The 19,891-nt window shown below is 37.0% G+C and overlaps 1 protein-coding gene across 1 annotated transcript in view; it reads right to left on the bottom strand.

Moving 5' to 3' along the window:
• Nucleotides 1-923: 923 nt before the first annotated feature.
• Nucleotides 924-19,891, bottom strand: part of lamc1 (laminin, gamma 1) — a 74,975-nt gene continuing 56,007 nt past the window's right edge. Inside the window, exons 4-28 of the mRNA XM_016446874.1 lie at nt 18,445-18,611; nt 17,215-17,403; nt 16,187-16,304; nt 15,953-16,051; nt 13,256-13,392; nt 12,990-13,112; nt 12,707-12,896; nt 11,795-11,907; nt 11,192-11,413; nt 9,503-9,691; nt 9,172-9,417; nt 8,390-8,543; nt 8,140-8,282; nt 7,863-8,041; nt 7,615-7,771; nt 7,122-7,327; nt 6,915-6,994; nt 6,685-6,822; nt 6,423-6,567; nt 6,192-6,341; nt 5,493-5,607; nt 4,479-4,678; nt 4,209-4,367; nt 4,027-4,126; nt 924-2,976 (exon numbers count right to left, since the gene is read on the bottom strand). Coding sequence (XP_016302360.1) covers nt 2,720-2,976; nt 4,027-4,126; nt 4,209-4,367; nt 4,479-4,678; nt 5,493-5,607; nt 6,192-6,341; nt 6,423-6,567; nt 6,685-6,822; nt 6,915-6,994; nt 7,122-7,327; nt 7,615-7,771; nt 7,863-8,041; nt 8,140-8,282; nt 8,390-8,543; nt 9,172-9,417; nt 9,503-9,691; nt 11,192-11,413; nt 11,795-11,907; nt 12,707-12,896; nt 12,990-13,112; nt 13,256-13,392; nt 15,953-16,051; nt 16,187-16,304; nt 17,215-17,403; nt 18,445-18,611 — 3,976 coding nt within the window. The 3' untranslated portion in view covers nt 924-2,719. The remainder of the gene's footprint in view (nt 2,977-4,026; nt 4,127-4,208; nt 4,368-4,478; nt 4,679-5,492; nt 5,608-6,191; nt 6,342-6,422; nt 6,568-6,684; nt 6,823-6,914; nt 6,995-7,121; nt 7,328-7,614; nt 7,772-7,862; nt 8,042-8,139; nt 8,283-8,389; nt 8,544-9,171; nt 9,418-9,502; nt 9,692-11,191; nt 11,414-11,794; nt 11,908-12,706; nt 12,897-12,989; nt 13,113-13,255; nt 13,393-15,952; nt 16,052-16,186; nt 16,305-17,214; nt 17,404-18,444; nt 18,612-19,891) is intronic.

Here is a 19,891-nt window from a genome sequence, read left to right as displayed (position 1 = left end):
AGGGACCCATAGAAGACCACAAGAGGGTGCCATAGAAAGTCCATGTACAATTTGAGACAAAAAAAAAAAAAAAGATTTTTCAAAATGTATTTTTGAGAGTCATTAAAGTCAACTGTATATACACTATTGGTCGGGTTAAGGAATCTAGAACATGGTCATGCAGAATATGCCATTAATATGTGCCAAACAAATGCTAATAAAACAGCCAATATGCTAGTAATATGCATGCTAATACGTAAGTTAACAGTGAGGATTGATCCTTAAAATAAAGTGTTACCAATATTTCTTATGTTTTTATCAATGTTGAGAACAGTTGTGATATTTAATGGAAAGCTTGAAACATTCTTTTTAGGATTCTTTGATGAACTGAAATTTTAAAAGAGCAGCACTTATTTGAAAACTAATTTTTTACCCAGCATTTTAAATGCATTTACTATGAAAACAATAATGAAAAAAACAAACAAACGTATACTGACCGCAAACGTTTGAATTTCACACTTATTTATATATTTATTTACTGATTGATTGATATTACTGTTCAATTCTGCTTTCAGAAAACTGGTCAAAAATCATGAGAATAATCTGAATCACTTTATTCCTTTGACAGCCCTAGCCTTTAACAAGAAGGAAATAACCAAATCTATATATTCCTTCTTTATTCATTATTATGCTCCAGGAAAAGCAAGAATTGATTCAATGTGTACCTTGAATGCAATGTAAGTGACTGCCAAATCATGCATAAATGAAAAAACAATTTTTTTTAAATTTTTTTGTACAGTTTAAAATTTAAGAAAAGGGGTTCCTTGCATTGTCATAATATTTGGGGATTCTTAACTTTTAAAACCTGCTGTTCTGGGGCACTCACACACACACACACACAGTAATATAAAACAATAGAAAATGAAGCAGAATTACACGTTGGCAAGTCCTGTAATAACCACTGTTTATTATTCAAATGTTACGATTGAATTTACAGGCAAATGGGTAACAAGCAGAGGTGTGTCAGGTCCTTTGGGTGTGTGTTTTTGAATGCCTTGATTAAAACAGAAGGGAGTCTTTAAAAACCATTACACTCTCTAGAACCAAAGGACCACATAAAGACTGTGCAGCAAACACATATAACTGCAGAACAACAGATCACAAATACTTGATACTTTATAAATTAAAAATACTGTTTTATACATAAACGTGTACGTGTTGCACTTATGTCCACAGTGGTAGAGAGGGGAGGTCTATAGCTAATCTAATGCTTTATAGTGGCACTTTCCACAGTTGAATCTCTCAATATGTCAGCCGAGGAACCGCTCGATTTAGCAAACCTGTCCGAGTAAGACTGTAACTGAAGGAACTACGGATGCGGTAACAGTAAGAAACAAACAGTGAAGAGTACTAAACCATCAAAGATCTCTTTGACTTAAGATGTGACGTCCACATTTAGAGGATTACATCCAAACGTTTAGGCACTAAAATAGATGGTTAACTAGCAAAGTGTGATTAAGCTTACCATCTCAAGTAAAGCAAATCATTCCGATAAATATGAAATATTAGAGATGTGTGGGGTTCAAGACATTACGCATCACCATCCGCTGAAAATTAACCACAAATAAAATAAATGATAGCGCTATGATGCAACACTGAGCCATGTATACAGGCAAGCGTATTATACCACAGAACATATTATATATATATATATATATATATATAATTATATATATTATGCAGAAGTTTTGGCTGATTTTTTTTTTTTTCTCGCAAATGAACCAATGAGGTGGCTGGTTGGGTCTTGGGTTTAAAAATCAGCCATTCCTGAATCATTTAAGCATATTTACACAAACAACAGTTCCTCAACTATATTATAAAAAAAAAGAAAAAAAAAAAACATTCACACAAAAATACAACATTTGAAATAATTATTAGCACCAGTGTATCAGATAAAAGTCTTGCTACGCCAATGTACAAAGTTGCATAGTGTTGAGTTTTGCTCGTGTTAATGTGTTTTGCAGGACACCAGTAATAAGCAGCAGCGTCTGAAAAATCAAAACAAACACAAAACTGAAATGTCTGGCAACCATGAAATGTATAAAGTCAGCTGAGCCATGCAGGGATGTTCTCAACTTTTAGTACTGAACTATTTATATACACATGAACTGAAATACTGTATTTACGTGTTCGACTCACTCTCGGTACCAAATCTAGCACGAGGGGCAAAAGAAGATGCGCATTACGAACAAATTAAGATTCCTTCACTGTTAGCTTTGAGCGAATAGCGTTACCGATGATGATATACACTAGCTTAAGTAGCAAACTTCCTCAAACAAACGTCTTGGCTTCTGATTAGGTGGGAATTCTGATTGGATTGTAAAGAGCAGAGGTTGGCGAGGAAGAGCTGGAGGTGGTGCAGTCATGTGGGTTCAACTCGAGGCCTCTAATAGCTCACACACACACACAAATATGCACAAACACACACACACACACACACAAAAACACGGCCGCTACTTGGAGTTCTCTTCACGTAGCATTTCTGCATATCAAAAATTCAAAGCTGCTTTCGTCTTCTGTTTGTAAAACATGATTTTGAAGAAACGTGTAGAAATACAAACAAACAATAACCCAATAAAAGGAAATCAAATGCGAGTAAAAGATTTCGAAACAAAACAAAGCCTGTTTTGGTGGCACGGACGAGGGGATGGAGAGGGATGTTGAAGAACACAGGGAGAGGTCAAGGCCGCTCCAGAGACGGAGTGTTGAAGCAGCCTACTGGCAGAGTGTTCTTGATGTCGTTGAGGTTAGCGATGTCCGCTCGAATCTCTCGGATCTGACGGTCGTAGTCGCTGATCATGTCCTCCTGGCTCTTGGCAATGTCGTTCAGCTCCTTCAGCTTCCTGTCCAGCTCACTTCCTGCCATCTTCTCCTTGGCGTCTTTTAGAGCACTATCGATCTGATTCAGCTTGCTCAGATCCACCTTATCGATGTTGCCTGGAAGAGGATAAGGTGGTGTTATATTAAGTCATTAGATTTCACAGAACTGCATTCTTCTTGCACTATATAGCAAGGAAAATAAAATGATCATCAATACCAACAGTGGGATAAGCTAAAAATGCACAAGCTAAACATTTTCTTTTCTTTACATTTCGGTTAGCCAGATAACAGCTTAGCCTATTAGCTTACCAGTGTTATTGTAATATTGGAAACACTTAAGTATAAGGATCAATTCTCACTATTAATTAGGTGCTTATTAGCATGCCTATTATTAGCATTTTGGCTGTTTATTAGTACTTATAAAGCACATATTCTGCATGACCATATTCTACATCCCTAATCCTACCCAATACCTAAACTCAACAACTACCTTACTAACTATTAATAAACAGTTTAGGATTAAATTAGGAGTTTATTGAGGCAAAAGTCATAGTTAATAGTTTGTTAATAGCGGGAATTGGACCTTAAAATAAAGTACGCCCATATTCTATTCTATTCTATTCTATTCTATTAATTATATTATATTATACGAATTAGCTTTTATTTTAAAATTTTTTATATAATTATTTTAAGATTTTCAGTTTTTATTTAAATTTAGTTTTTTTGTCATTTCTCATTCATTTTTTACAAATATTTCTATTTAGCTTTAATTTTTAGTAATTTTAGTACCCATTTAATTTCAGTTAGCTACATTTATCCTTTTCAGTTAAGTTTTTCATTTAATAAGGCTATCGGCGCAGACAAGTTTTTCATTTAATATTAATATTTAATTTCAGCTTTGTTTTAACAACTGTACACTATTTTTAATAGTTTTAATTATAGTTCAAAATGGCAATAACTGGATAAGCTACAACAAAACATCACGATAACACATAACATCTTTGAATAAACATTGAGGAAGGGGGATGGGAACTGCTCCCGCATTACACAGGAAATACACACAGTTAGCATGATTTCAAACTTTTTTTTCTTCTTTTTTTTTTCAATTGTTGGTTATTGGTTCCTGTCACAAAAACGTGGTTTATTGATTAGCAACTAGAGTCTTACCAAGCTGGCCTAATAATTCATTGATCGTGGTCAGCACTGTCCTGACAGCATTTTTGGCTTTTCTGGCATTGCCCTCAGCTTCTTTAGCATTATCAGAAGCCTGTGAATGAGAGCAAAGTCAATACAAAGTCAAAATATGGCTATAAAACATGTTTAAACATACAGTCAAGGTCATAACCCACCATGGCCGCCATCATCATGTCAGCGTCCGCCTCAGCTTTCTTCTTCTCCAGCTCTTTCTCAGCAGCTGTGAGCTGGTCCATCATGTTGTTCACCTCTCCATCCAGTTTCATGGTGTCTTCAAAAGCTTTTTCTGCATCTGCCTTTGTCTTTGCTGAACCCTGATTAAAAACAAGCAAATGGAATAAAGTAAGGCACTGTTTGATAAGGAAATGGACATCCCACACATTTTTTATGGTTTTGATGCCCTTCATCTGAAACTCAACATGTACCTTCTGCACATCATTAGCGATTTTATCAGCTTCCTCTGCCTTTTCCTTGGCTTCTTTAGCATCAGCAGCTGCGTTGCCTAAAGCTGCCTCGGCCCGCCGGGTCTTCTCATTGGCTTCATTGATTGTCGCATTGATTTCTGGGATTCGCCTCATGGCATCCTCAGCAGCAGTTTTGTTGTCATTCACTCTCTTGTCAAAGTCTAAAAATAAATTTTTTAAAATATAATTTTATTTAAAGGGGTCCTATTATGCTTTTTCACTTTTTCAACTTTAGTTATCCTGTAATGTTGCTGTTTGAGCATAAAAAAGATCTGCAAAGTTACAAAGCTCAAAGTCCACTTCAAAAGGAGATACTTTATTTAACAGAAATCACTTTTCAAAAACTACAACGAACGACTTGTTTGGACTACAACGCATATTTTCTGGGATTTGTGATATCACAAATATCGACGAATGGGACGAGACCTGGTTGAGCTGCACTAGAGAAGGCAACGAGTGTTATCACTATGTCGGAGACAGGCTAGCTTTCTCAAGGCAGACGAACTTAGAGTGGTTACAATCATCCGGGTTTAAATCAAGCTCAAATTGATTTGATTTTGATGCAATATTTACACTGAAGCTCGCAGCAGGCGGCTATGGTAAGGGGCGTGACATTTCCCGACCAGGCGCCGAGTGCTGCCAATCACAGCACACACTGGCCCAGCTAACCAATCACAGCACATTTCGTATTTCAGAAGGCGGGCTTTCATTTGATACAGGAACTATTCGAGCCGTTCATGCCAGACTGGGGAGAGAGGTGTTGTAATAATGTAAAATATGTGAAAAATAATGTTTTTTTCGAACAACCTAGTATGAGAGCCTGTTCTAGTACACCCCCAAAACAAAACCAAGACTTTGTAAAAGAGCATAATAGGACCCCTTTAAATATTTATTTTGATATTTAGATCTTTATTCACTCTCTCTAAAATATAAAAATATAAAAGATATTTTACACAATGACCCAAGACCCCTCACCTCTGAGGTTGTTCAGTATGTCCTGGGCCTCTTGGAAAGTAGATTTTCCTTTTTTTGCCGCTTCTTCAGCCAAAGCCTTTGCTGCGTCTGCACGTGCCAACAACTGATCAGCCGTCTGAAGAAAACACAGGCGGAAAGAGAGTTGAGAATCACAGAAAGGTTGAGTTTTTACACTGCTGTCTTCAATGACTTGTCTGGCTAACATTCAGAAGGTGAAATTCTGCACTTGCAAGAAATTTACTGTGTTTATCATGGAATAATAACAAAAGAAATACTGTGGGGGAACAAATACGCAATATATTTCACATCTAGTCTAAAAATAATGCTATTCATAAAATGCCAAGCTTTATCAAACATCTCAAAAAGTAACTCACACTGTGAGCAGGTTTCATAAGAACAATGTCTGAGTTCATGGTCCAGCTCTTTCATTAAGAGCATGACATTTAACTCAATCAGATTAGGATGAGAGTATGGACTATGACCAGTGCTATCACTTGTCTCTCGTCAGTATCATTTAAGTGGCTCCTGGGCCGCATGGCATGTGCTTGACTCTTACATATTAACCATGAAAGAGCTGAAACTAAATATTCTCATTGTTCCTTTAAAAAGTTTGACCACCATGACTGTATTTTGAAAACTAATTCCAAAAAACCAAGACAGAACAAAACAAGCACATTAAAAGTCAAAACATATATGTACCTGTTGCTCAGTCTTTCCTTTTTCCAGTAGTTTGCGGACTTCGGTCTCTTTGCCCCTCAGGTCCTCTCTCAGGTCATTGTACTCCTTCTCAGTCTTGTCTATCAGTTTGTCCAGGTCTGATGCCTCCTTCTTTATCTTATTGGCCTCATCCTGAAGGAAATTCAAGAGATTGGATTATAGATGCATCCAGGTTGACGCAGTAAGAATTATAATACATTATGAAATCAGCACCTCTAATGTTTTGGTGTCGATTGGGGGCAAGCTGGTCAGGTTAGCGTAGATCTTCAGAGCTTTGTTTCCTGCCTCTTCTGCTTCAGCATGTACTTTAGCAGCCTGTTTCTCCAGGTTCTTGGCCAGATCCTTTGCTTCAACATATCTGAGCACATTTGAACAGCATTTTAGACCATCTGCATTTGAAATATTTTCTTAAAATCAGATGACAGAATATTGACAAGACAGGAAAGTCGCATAAAAAGTGATGTCCAAGACATACTTCCTGTTGAGTTCATCGATGTCGCTGCTTGTTTTGTTCTCGCCGTCGAGCGCCTTCTTTAGCATATTATAGGCTTTAGTGGATGTGTCATTGGCGTCCTTCGCGATCTTCTCAATCTGATCTGCATCTGCTTTATGTCTGTGTAAAGAGCCACAGAAAAATGTTAAATAAAACTGTATTAGGTGGTATGAAACATCAATATTAACACAGCATGAAATACTGAAACTCACTTTTCGGACAGTTTGCGGGCTTCCTCTGCCAGAAGTGTCATATTGTTTGGATCTCCAGAGGTTGTGGGTATTTTAATGTCCTATGGGAACAGACAAAATGGAAATATTGGCAACTAAGAGACATTTTAATGGACTCCACTACCATTAGCTGAAGGTATATGTGGAACATTACGACATGCTCTCTTGGTGGTCTAATAGAAATCTCACCACTTTACTGATGGCCTCCTTGGCTTTGTCCAGCTCCTCTCTAGCAGTGCTGATCAGGTTCTCTGCATCACGGACTCGGTTACGTGCTCGATCTGCCTGCGTTCCTGTGTTGTCCACTGTGTTTTTGATGTTCTGCAATCGGTTCCACTGGTTGTTCAGGGTCTTGTTGATGTTGTTTAGACGGTCCAAAAGGCCTTTATCCACTTCTGTATTATAATAGTGAAAGATGACAGAATAATAATCATGTAAAGTGAAATACATCTGCTCTACTATTAAGTAAAAATATAACAGTTTTTTTTTTTTTTAATCTTTTAGTTTTTCTTATTTCATATAGTGAATCAACATGATGTCCTATGAAATTTTTTAAAATCTGATTTCTGTTTTTTTTATTTGGCAGAATTATAGTATGTCATAATATTTGAAAAAAAAATAACATTACGACTATTAAAACTGTTAAGAATATTTCGAAAATTACTACATTGACAGACAATACCTTTGCTAGCCTGAGCCTCTTCCAGTAAGTCCATTATAGTTTTCTCTGCCTCCTTCAGTCTGTCCTCAAAGGCCTTGTCACTCACTGTATTCTCAGTGTTGTCCAGATTATCAATCAAATTCTGTAAGTCATGAAGCTTCTGTCTCTGCTGGTTCACCTGTACAGAAAAGAAAAAAAATCAGAGGTATTAGAAATAGTCTATTCTGTTATAAAACAAAAAGTGCTGTGTTCATAAGACGATCTCTTACCTTGTCTCTGACCAGGCTGTAACAGTTGGGACACTGCTGGCAGCCTGGTGTGGAGCGGTTGTAGAAGTAGTTCTCCTCACACATGTCACAGCGAGCTCCAACAAAGCCTGGGAGACACTGACAGCGCCCGTCTTCCTTGCACTGAGCAGACTCTGAGCCTTCTGGGTCACAGTCACAAGCTGCAAAAGCAAACAAATGGTAAATAGAACAAATCTAAAATTTAAGATAAATTCTAAAGCAATTCTGCATGATAAGGCAAAATAACAGGACAACGTACGTTTGCAACCCGACGAACTGAATCCAAAGAAGTTGACCTCACAGCGCTCACAGTGTTGACCTGTGACCCCAGGCTGACACTCGCATTGGCCGCTAACGATATCACACTGACCGTTTGTGGAGCCAATAGAGTTGCAGTTGCACCTGGGCAAAACAAATTTAAAGATCTGTTTGAAAAACTTGCAGATCTGTTGAGCTTTCTTTTGTCAAAACTATATCACTAGAATGAGAGAGAGAAATAAATCAAATACCGTTCACAGCCCTTGCTGCTCTGTAGGTTGTAGAAACCAGGCTCACATGCACTGCAGTCTCTGTTAATGACATGGGGAAGACACTGACACTGACCCGTCACCTGAGAGCAGGTCGTCTTCCTGTCCACTGTACCGTACCGAGAGCACGAGCATGCTGTAGAGGTGGAAAAATCAATGTTTAAAAAAAATTAAACAAAAACTAATTTTTAAACATTTTAAATTGCAATGATGTTTCACAATATCACAGTTTTTAAATGTAGTTTTGATCAAATATGTGCAATTTTGGTGATCATAAGAGACTTCTTTCAAAAACAAAAATCTTACTGACCCTAAACGTCTTATTTTTGGTTTTTATATATTTTATTATTGCTTCAAATAGAGTGAAAACTGAAATACTGCTAAATGATTATAATTATTACTATTATTATATATATATTTTTTACATTTTACAATGTTTTTTTTTTTTCTATTTTAAAATGTAATTTATTCATGTTATGGCAAAGCTGAACAGCCATTACTTCAGTCTTCACATGATCCTTCAGAAATCATTCTAAGATGCTGATTTGGTGCTCAAGAAACATGTATTATTGTTATTATATTTTCAGGATTCTTCGATTAGTTCAAAAGAATCAAGAACATTTGTTTCAAATTTGTTTGTAATATTAAATGTCTTTACTGCCACTTTTGAAGATTTTAAAGCATTCTTGCTAAATAAAATGATTAATTTCTTTTTTGAATGATCTTACTTTTAAATGGTAGTATTTTTTGTTTGTTTCACTTACCTTTGCATTTGTCAGCTACATTTGCGGCACGGGCATCACCGTAGAAACCCTCTTTGCAACGGTCGCAGAAGACGCCGGCGGTGTTGTAAATGCACTTGAGGCATTCACCCGACTCTCGGTTGCAGTTGCCCACAGCATTGGGGTCGATGTTGTTATTGCAGCTGCAGGCACGGCATGCCCTGACTGGACCATTTTCACCAAGAGGGTCCCCGAAGAAGCCATCATCACATAGTTCACATCTCTTACCTGGAGACAAAAGTTGGGGATGATCATGTGCTATATTATTTACTATATCGAATCTCCAAACACATTGAATGCTCAGAGCCTGTACCTGTGGTTCCAGTTGGGCAGTTTGTACAGACCACCTCTTTGGTCCTGGGCACCACGGCACACGTGGCACCTGCGGGGCAGGGACAGGGTTTACAGTCTGAAGATGAGCCGACTGTAGAGTCACCATAGAACCCGTCTTTACACCTCTCGCAGCTCATGCCGGCGGTGTTGTGCTGGCAGTTACACATTCCTGCAAGTACGAAACAAAGTTACCATGTAATACCACACATCACCACAAGATGGCAACATTATATAAACACAAAGGCAAAAGTAGCACTACTACCCTGATTATTACTGCAGTATAGTATGTACTGTATGTATAAAGTGAATTTTGTGAATGCATGGCATATTTATAGAAAAATCCCAAAATATGTATTTTCACAACTCTTAAAGTCTTAATGTACACTACCAGTCAAAAGTTTTTGAACAGTATGATTTTTAATGTTTTTTAAAGAATTCTCTTCTGCTCACCAAGCCTGCATTTATTTGATCCAAATTACAGCAAAAGCAGTAATATTATGACATTTTTAATATTTAAAATAACTGCTTTGTCAAAAGTTTTTGAACAGTATGATTTTTAATGTTTTTTAAAGAATTCTCTTCTGCTCACCAAGCCTGCATTTATTTGATCCAAATTACAGCAAAAGCAGTAATATTATGACATTTTTAATATTTAAAATAACTGCTTTCTATTTGAATCTATTTTAAAATGTAATTTATTCCTGTGATCAAAGGTAAATTTTCAGCATCATTCATCCAGTTTTCAATGTCACATGATCATTCAGAAATCATTCTAATATGCTGATTTGCTGTTCAAGAAACATTTTTATTATTATTATCAATATTTAAAACAGTTGAGTAATTTTTTCAAGATTCTTTGATGAATAGAAAGACCTAAAGATCAGCATTTATCCGAAATAAAAAGCTTTTGTAACATTATGCACCATACATTTCAAAAGCTTAGTCAGTATAATTTTTTTTTTTTTTGGGGAAATTATAGAAATTAACACTTTTATTTAGCAAGGGTGCTTTCAATTGTTCAAAAGTGATGATAAAGACGTTAATAATGTTAAAAAAGATTTCAATTTCAGATAAATACTTTCTATTCGTCAAAGAAACCTGAAAAATTCTACTCAGCTGTTTTCAACATAATAATAATAATAATAATAATAATAATAATAAATGTTTTTTGAGCAGCAAATCAGAATATTAAAATTATTTCTGAAGAATCATGTAACTGGAGTAATGATGCTAAAAATTCAGCTTTGAAATCACAGGAATAAATTACATTTTAACATATATACAAATAGAAAGCAGTTCTTTTAAATAGTAAAAATATTTCATATTACCGCTTTTGCTGTATTTTGGATCAAATAAATGCAGGCTTGGTGAGCAGAAGAGAATTCTTTAAAAAAATCTTACTGTTCAAAAACTTTTGACTGGTAGTGTTATTTTCAAACTTTTTAGACCTTCATGCCAACTTTCTGGGTAAAAAAAAAAAGAGTCAAAGTACTGACATTATTTAATTAAATCACATCTTTTATTTCAATGGCTTTCATGTTGCATGCATCCAGAGCAAATTACCTTCCGTAATGCCCACATCCAGATAATAAATAGTGAGAGCAGATAAGTAAATGATATATCAACACTATGGCAATGCAATACAAATAAGTCAATTGTGATGACAAACCTGTCACAGGGTCGCAAGTGTCACTGTGTCCGTTGCAGTTGCAGGACTCGCAACTGCTAAAGCGGCCCAGCTCAGGTTGGCTCCTCCTATATCCCAGATCGCACTGCTCACAATGCTGCCCCAAGTAACCCTGAGGACACGTACACTTCTCAACCCAACGAGCAGGAGTTCCAGGGCCACGGCGGGCAGTCACGAGGGACACGTCGTCTAAATAACCAGCACCTACAGCAGAAACATTATTAAGTATCAGTTAAAATGACCTTAAGAGTCTCGGAGCAGAGAACTCAAGGTCAAACAAATTAAAACCCCTTCCTATTTTGTCTTTAGTGACGAAAGTGACGTGACATGTGGCCAAGTATGGTGACCCATACGGAGCAGTTGGGGGTTCGGTGCCTTGCTCAAGGGCACCTCAGTCGTGGTATTGAAGGTGGGAGAGAGCGCTGTACATTCACTCCCCCCACCTACAATCCCTGCCGGTACGAGACTTGAACCCACAACCTTTGGGTTATGAGTCCGACTCTCTAACCATTAGGCCACGACTTCCCGACACTTTATAAAGTGTCTAAAAACAATAGCTCCTCTTCAGTGAATTAGCAGACGTACTTCTTGCACTGTAGGTTCCACGAATCATAACTGAAGTCAGATTATACAGAAGTTTCTGGAAATCGGCATGTTTTGTGGTGGGTCTCCAAGGATAGTCAGTTGTGTCATGGAGTCTAAAGGACAAGAGATGATATTTAACATTTTAAGTACATCAGATAAGCTACACATATGCATAAATCTACTGAGCTGCAAAAAGATGAATGAGCTGACTATGAAAACTAAATCTGGCAATTAATGTCAGTGTATTCTGAGCATTTAATTTGTATAAATAATTGAATGTATGTAATTTACAACATGAACTCAATATTAGTGCTGTCAAACGATTAATCGCATCCAAAATACAATTTTTGTTTACATAATATATGTGTGTATACTGTGTATATACATGTAAATATTTTCTAAATATATACTGTATGTGTGTGTATTTATATATATACATAATAAATATACACAGTACACACACATATATTATGTAAACAAAAACTTTTATTTTGGATGCGATTAATTGCGATTAATCGTTTGACAGCACTACTTAATATTCAATGAAGAACCCCCCAATTTTTTTTTTAATAAAATATTAAGCATCAACTTTTTTTTAAACTTTCATAACAATTAAAGATGTTTCTTGAGCACCAAATCAGCATATTAGAAAAATTTCTGAAGGATCATGTGACACTGGAGTAAAGGCTGCTGATTCAGCTTTTATAATCACAGGAATAAATTACATTTTAAAATATATTAAAGTGGGAAAGAGTTCTTTTAAATTATAATAATATTTCACAATATATTATTACTGTTTGGTGTAGTTTTATGTATTTGAATATGTAAATCTTCATTTAAAAAAAATCGGATTCATTTGATTTAAGCAATTACCAGCCCTAGTTTTAACAAAAAGGAACTCGAAGACCTCACCTAAACACAAAGGTTTGTGTCTCCTCTCCTGGGTAGGAATTTCCCTGGGCAATAAGTGGCACAGCAACACGATGCCCAGCCCCTTCCAGCACAACGTCCTCCGCTGACAGTCGAGCATCATGTCGCTGAATCCTGAAGTTCAGCGTGAGGTTCTGACCATAGCTCAGCAGCTGATTACCAAGAAATGTCTCTACAAGAAAACATCCCAGATGATTTGACCAGTCTTATTCATTAAACCTTCTTTCCCTTTAACATACAGAGGAAAGCACGTCTGCTATTATACCTGGAGCCACAAAGTAGATAGGGAAGTAGTCTTCTGAGATGAGTGAGATTTCTCGAGAGGTGGGTGACCACTGCACGGGAACGCTAGAGCTGTCTCTCTGCTGTCCCTTCCAGCCCTCTTCATCTATTCAAAGACATACGTAAGATATATTATTCATTCTCCATGTCACAATCCTTTGTAACTGTGGCCGATTTTACATTAGCGCTAGTATAGCATCAGCAGTTAGTATAAACAGGGTGTTGACACTCTATTGGATGGATACTCACCCCTGTCGAAGGTAGAGGTTATTTTGTGTATGTGGTAGCCATCGGCACTTTCACACACAGTGGAATGCTGGAAGCAGAAGCAAGGAGTACATCCCTGGGGATTCTGGGGGTCCAGATTAAAGTAGCCCAGTTTACACCTGAGAGAAAGACGCAAAAGTTTATTAGTAATGAGACAGGCTGATTAGTTCATTTGTAAAGTTCAGGGACATTTGAATTATTGTCACGCTAATTAATATTTGAATTATTGTCCACATAAATACAATTATTACTACAGTTTTATTCATTTCTCGCTTTGCATGCTTCAAAACCACCATACACACATCTGTGGATCTGTGGCTGAAAACTTCTCACAAAAGGTGTTGTGAAATGCCATGTGATTTCCTCGGCATTAAAAATTACAAATACAATTTTTGGATTTGAAGTGAATGGGAAAACAGAGAGCAAAAAACTTGAGGAGAAGGAATCGGCTTTAAATGAACTGATTGATGGGTCTGCAAATCTACGATCAACTTCTAGAGAGAAGAGGAACAGCTTCTGAGGTCCTGAAAAAGTGAAAAAAAAGTGAAAGATGAAAGCCGGTTGACTAATCAGTTTTTGTGGATTTTTCTTTAATTTAGTTTTATTTAATATTTGACAACATGTTACTCTTGAGGAACATTCCAGTAATTAATAAATAATAATAATAAATTTTATTACTAAATATTGTTTTAATTGCTGTCATGATATTTATTTTAATTATTGTTATAGTAATTACAATTACACTTACAACATGTTTTAAAACCACCATATATACATCTGTGGATAAAACATTTGATAACACTTTAGTTTAGTAACTAATTCTCACTGTTAACTACCGTAGTTGCTTATTAGCATGCATATTACTAGCGTATTGGCTGTTTATTAGGCACATATTAATGCCTTATTCTAAATCCCTTAACCAGACCCAATACCTAAACTTAACAACTACCCTGCTAACTATTAATAAGCAGTAAATTAGGAGTTTATTGAGGGAAAACTCTTAACAGTTAACAGTAAATGTGTTCCCTAATCTAAAGTGTTACCAAACATTCTCACAAAAGGTGTTGTGATATGGTATTTATTAAATTATTGAGAAATACTGTTTTTTTATTTGAATGTGGGCCCCACAGGTCATAACGTGTAGAGTGAGTGAAGTAAGCAGGCCATCAGTTAACATCAGTGAGATCATCGTAAGGCCTCTAAAAACAGGTCACACATAAATCAAGAGCTGTCGCTTCAGACACACAATCCTTTCGTCCTTCCTGAATCTGTCTTTTCACTTCTCCCCCTTTGTCTGTGTCTCATGAGTATATACTGCAGGGATTATCCAGTTCATGTGTGGCCAAACTTGGTGACTGAGAGGAATGTCACAGCCGACATGTGAATGAAAGGTTAGAGGTTTTTTTTTTTTTTTTGTGCAAAGTGCAAGGCAAAAGCAAGCAGGAGAGCTGGGATTATGGAAAATCTAACTGGAAATGCCAAATATTTGGGATGTACGTTTAAATTAAGGCTGCCAATGAAAAAATATCCAGATTATTCAACTGAATTAATCACAATATCAATATTTGTGGAAAAAAGAAGACAAATGAGTTGATTACAACTCTGAACTGTTTTAACTATTGTACTTTATTGTAATGTGTCTTTTGTACTACTGTACAAAAGTTTGCGGCCAGTATGTTTTTTTTTGAAAGAAATGATTACTTTTAGTTAGCAAGAGCACATTAAATCAATCAAATGTAACAGTGAAGAAATGCTACAAAGGTTTCGATTTCAAATAAATGCTGTTCTTTTGAACTTTACATTCATCAAATAATACTGAAAAAAATATATCATGGCTTCTACTAAAATATTAAGCACTGATAACAACATCTTTAGCACCAAATCAGCACAGTAGAATGATTTCTGAAGGATCATGTGACACTGAAGACTGGAGTAATGGCTGCTGAAAATTCAGCTTTGCCATAACAGGAATCAATTTCATTTTATAATACAATAAAACAAAAACTAATTCATTTTTGATCAAACAAATGCAGCCTTGGTGATTGTAAGAGACTCCTTTCAAAAAGTTGTTGATTATTTTATTTTTAAAAATTAATCACACTAAATTATAGACATATCATGAAACATGTAGAGAAGGCCCATCACAGTCAACAAGCAGAACACTAAGCTAGTTAAACTTGGGTGACTGCAAGTCTGGAGGCCCTACATGGTCTGGCTGAGGGCTCTCTGCTGGGAAACCTTTGCCATCCCTGAGCTATTTTCTCTTCCATCTGACACAGAGTCCTAATTCTGTTTCTCAGACACACACATGGCCTCAGAGCCTCTGTGTGTCACCCACATAGGGACTTTCCATAAAAAAAAACGGTGTAGACGTCAGATGCCCCTTATAAACATCTGTTTATAAAAGCTTTGACAGACATCCTCATAACAGAGCAGGAGCTGAAAGGCGGACAATCTTTATGGGGCTTTTGGAGCATTGATGTTCGAGTTAATTCTGTTGATGACTCGCTTCTAATTTGAGAACATATTTAAACAATCCTAGTAATTATAACTTTTGTCCTTGTGAACAAGTCGAGTATGGACAACACTAACAGCAGGGGTGTTAAAAAAGCCACAACAGTTGCCATTGTGTGTGTGTGAACATGTGCATAAATGTTTTTCTAAAGTAATGAGTCTGACCTGTCACAGTTGAATCCATCCACATTTTCCTTGCACTGGCAGCGTCCGGTCTGGACATCACACTCCTGCGTGCTTCCGGCTGGATTACAAGAGCAGGGTCTGGAGAGGGAAAAGAGGGAGCAAGAAGGTCAAGGAGAAGGAATCAACTGATTAATGGGTCTGCAAATCAAATATAACCTTCTCGAAGGTTGGTGGTTTAAGCCACACAAGCATGGATGAGTTAAAGCACTTTACCTGCAGCCTGCCACAGTCAGTGTGTGGTACCCAGGCTGGCATCTGTCACACTTATCTCCCATCACTCCCGGCTTACAGCTACATCTGCCAGTGTTGTCACACTGGGTACTGAGAGAACCTGTAGATGAAGAACCAGTAAAATAAATGGTCATAAACACAAGTTCTGGGGGCCTGTTTAAATTTACACCAAAACAAAATGATAAAATGAAAAATAATCCCTATTGGTTCCTTCACACATTACATTATTGTTTGTCACACGGTTCAGTTTCTCTAGTTTTCTCCTTGAGTAAAAACAAAACAAAAGAAAACAAAAAAACAAAAAATGTAACAAAAAACAAAAATCAAACAAATACAAAACAAAAGCAAAACAAAAAACAAAGAAAAACAAAAACTAAAAAGAAAACAAAACAAAAATCAAACAAAACAAGAAAATAAAAGATAAAACAAAGCTAAACAAGCATGGATTTTATGCATCTTCCACCTTGGGCTGGTGTAGTATGTCTTGTTACCATAGGCTGTAAAAAAAGATGGACGACGCGTCTCCTATTCCTTCCACTACAGAAAAGTGAAGCCAAAGCATCTTAGTATGGCCACTGCCATCTTGAGTAAATGACATCATTTGGAGCCCGAGTCTGCGCAGTAGAGATTCGTTTGTAGCCAGAGTCTGCGCAGTAGTGTCGTGAGGTGGAGCCGCGGTATCAAACTCCCGCCCAAACTCCCGCAGACCCAATCAACCATAACGACACGCCCCGTTTTTATAGCATCAAATTACTAGCTAAAAGCAAACTTATCACAAAAACGAACAATTGAACGTATATCAGCGTGATAACTACCTTATATGACCAAAACCATCTTTCGGAAAATTGTATTGGAAGTGTAATGTATTTTTTTATTTTGACTCAAGTCCCATTCGTTTACATGGAGAGGGTAACCTCTCTGGCTGTACTGAAGCCAGCCACCAGGGGGCGATCAAAGAGCCCACAGCTTCACTTTTCAGGACGTGTGAGGCACACCCGCTTGTTACGCACCAACAGGGTTGCAGCTGCAGGAGAGACAGCGCTGGCCAGAGGGGTCTCTGTAGTAGTTATCCAGGCATCGCTCGCAGTTCGGCCCATCCGTATTGTCAGCACAATTGCGGCAGTGACCTCCATGACCAGTGGCACGATACAGCTCAGGATCGAAGTAACATTCGCCACTCTTTCCATTACAGTTACAAGCTGAAACAGAGAGACAACCTCCAGTCAGAACTTCAATGTAAAAACTCCCAGGGGAGGCATTAATGTGAATATTACGCACACAATCACACTTGTACATGAAATAAATGCTTGAAAAATCTGGGGTGGTAAAGGAACTGAAATACGCAGATGTGGTTTGGCATTCATCGGGATTTCGAGTAAGATTTCTGCTTGAGCAATTAGTGGACATGTTCATGAGAGAGAAATGGAAAGAGAGACACAGTGGAAATAAGATGATGGAGGAGCAGGAGCTGTGTGGGTGTGAGAACACTGGGTCTCAGGCTGCTGTACATCAGATGTGCACATTAGTCATGCATTTCCAGGAAGTGCCTGCATGCATGTGTCCAAAGAAGGGGAGGGAGGACACCAGACACCTCTTCCATATACAATATAACTTTGGTTTAAGAAAACAAAAATGACTCGGTATGGAGGAGGTTAGTCTGTGGGGAAAGACTGCAGTTCTCAATGTACACATGACGGTGGCCAAATGGGTGGGATTCTGCAGCTTTTTACATATTCAACTCAATTTCTGAGAGGACATTAATGGGATCTCATTTGCACCCTTATTTATTACAGCATTTTTTATTTATTTTAATTAAATGACACGAGATCTCTGGTAGAAAAAAATAGCAGTGAATAACATTAAGAAATAGTGTTTATTGCTACTATTTTAAAAATGTAAAAAAACAACAACATTTAATAAAAAAAAAAAAAAAAAACATTCATTCATAATTCATATTCATAAATGCTGCATAAAGGTAAAAAAATATTTTTAAAAAATGTTAATTGGTAGTGTGTATACACATAAATATTTAGAATATAGAGCACAAATCTGTTTTTAATAAAAGGTTATGATGATTGCTCAAAATTGATTGAGCTTGGCAATATAAAAAAGGGTAATTTTTATACTGGTCTAGAATGATATGATGGTAAATAAATAATCACAATTTTCATTTTTCCTTTACATGAGGAAAACCATTTTGTTAGAGGAAAAGTCGACTAAACACTGAAGACCAAACTCACGCAGACACTCGTTGGGGTTGTCAGCGGCGGCTCTCCTCCAGGGACGGTCATTGTAGAAGGGCTTGCACACGTTGCAATCTGGTCCCTCTGTGTTGTGTTTGCAGTTACAAACCAGCTTGCTGCGCTCGTTCTTCACACACTCGCTGGCATGGCCGTTACACTTGCACCTGGGTGGGGAGGGGGAAGGTAACAGACCGGTCAGGTGCAAAAGGGCCACCACACAATGATAGGGCACACTTACTGTATGTGTACACATCCTGCCGCTGTTGTGCGTAACACAAACCAAGCAGGCACAAACGTGCCGCAAAGCTGTTCAAACACAGAGCTCTGACGATGTTTATTGAACCCATCACTGAAACGTCACTGCACCTTTGTTTTGAGATTGAGTAGCTGATGTCTGTGTCTTTATCCTGCCTGCCCTTTGATACAGCGGCAGAGAGTATGCAGTAGTACAGTACAGCACCACTACAGTATGTAGTGTTTTTGAACAGGCTGTTTTTTTATCCTTTTAACCTTCAGTAAATATTGCATATTATAGTATATCATGCTGGAAATGTATTTAAACAGTTCTTTTTGCAATATAATATAAAAACACAAGGAATTACAGCGTCTTAAAAGCAGTCCATATTAGGGATGCACCGAAATGAAAATTCTTGGCCGAAGCAGAACCAAATTAAACACTGGGCCGAAGGCCGAATACCGAACACGTTTTTTTCGAGTTTTTTTCCCCCGTGTATTTTGCCAATTTTTTTTTTCACCATTGCATAAATTAAAAAGCCAAAATGTGCTTTTTACTGTTTTGTCTTGCTTTTCAAAGAAAAAAAAATCAATTACAAAACAACAATTTAAAAATATTTAACACTGAACATTTTTAACATTCTAGCAGACACTATACCAACAAAGCACAATTTAACTTCAAATTATTAAGTTAGTAAAATAAAAATTTTTGGCCATCAGACCCCCTTCTTGAATCAGGCATGTATTTTTTTTTTTTACTGTACAATTAATATCAGCGCCAGATTTTCTTCGCGCTTTGGACTTTGAACCCTGGTTAACAAGCAGATCTGCTGCGAGTTCGTGCAGCGACGTCAGAATACATGCAATGCGCGCGTATTAGAAAACATAACGTTTTGCAGTTTATTTACTAATTGTTTAACCCTCTACCGCACGCATTATGATAGACCTGCAAATGTATACAGTTAAAACAAATATAATACTGTATGTAATGTATCATAAAACACTGACATAAAACCAAAAACCTTGCAGTTCATGAAAATTCAGCATTATGCAATCTCTTGAGAGGAAGACTATGAACATGAGTCATGAGAACATGAGATGAATATGTCATCATAACATTATAACAGTGATGTTTTAGTTTTTTTGTAGAAGTGACACGGACTGGTCCTTGTTTTTTTCTGACGTTTTAGTTTGCTTTCAGCAACTACCA

The sequence above is a fragment of the Sinocyclocheilus anshuiensis genome, unplaced genomic scaffold (genome assembly GCF_001515605.1).
Source record: "Sinocyclocheilus anshuiensis isolate Anshui unplaced genomic scaffold, SAMN03320099.WGS_v1.1 scaffold375, whole genome shotgun sequence".
NCBI classification, from domain to species: domain Eukaryota; kingdom Metazoa; phylum Chordata; class Actinopteri; order Cypriniformes; family Cyprinidae; genus Sinocyclocheilus; species Sinocyclocheilus anshuiensis.
The sequence above is the reverse complement of the archived record's forward strand: the minus strand, read 5'-3'. Positions and strand labels throughout refer to the sequence as shown.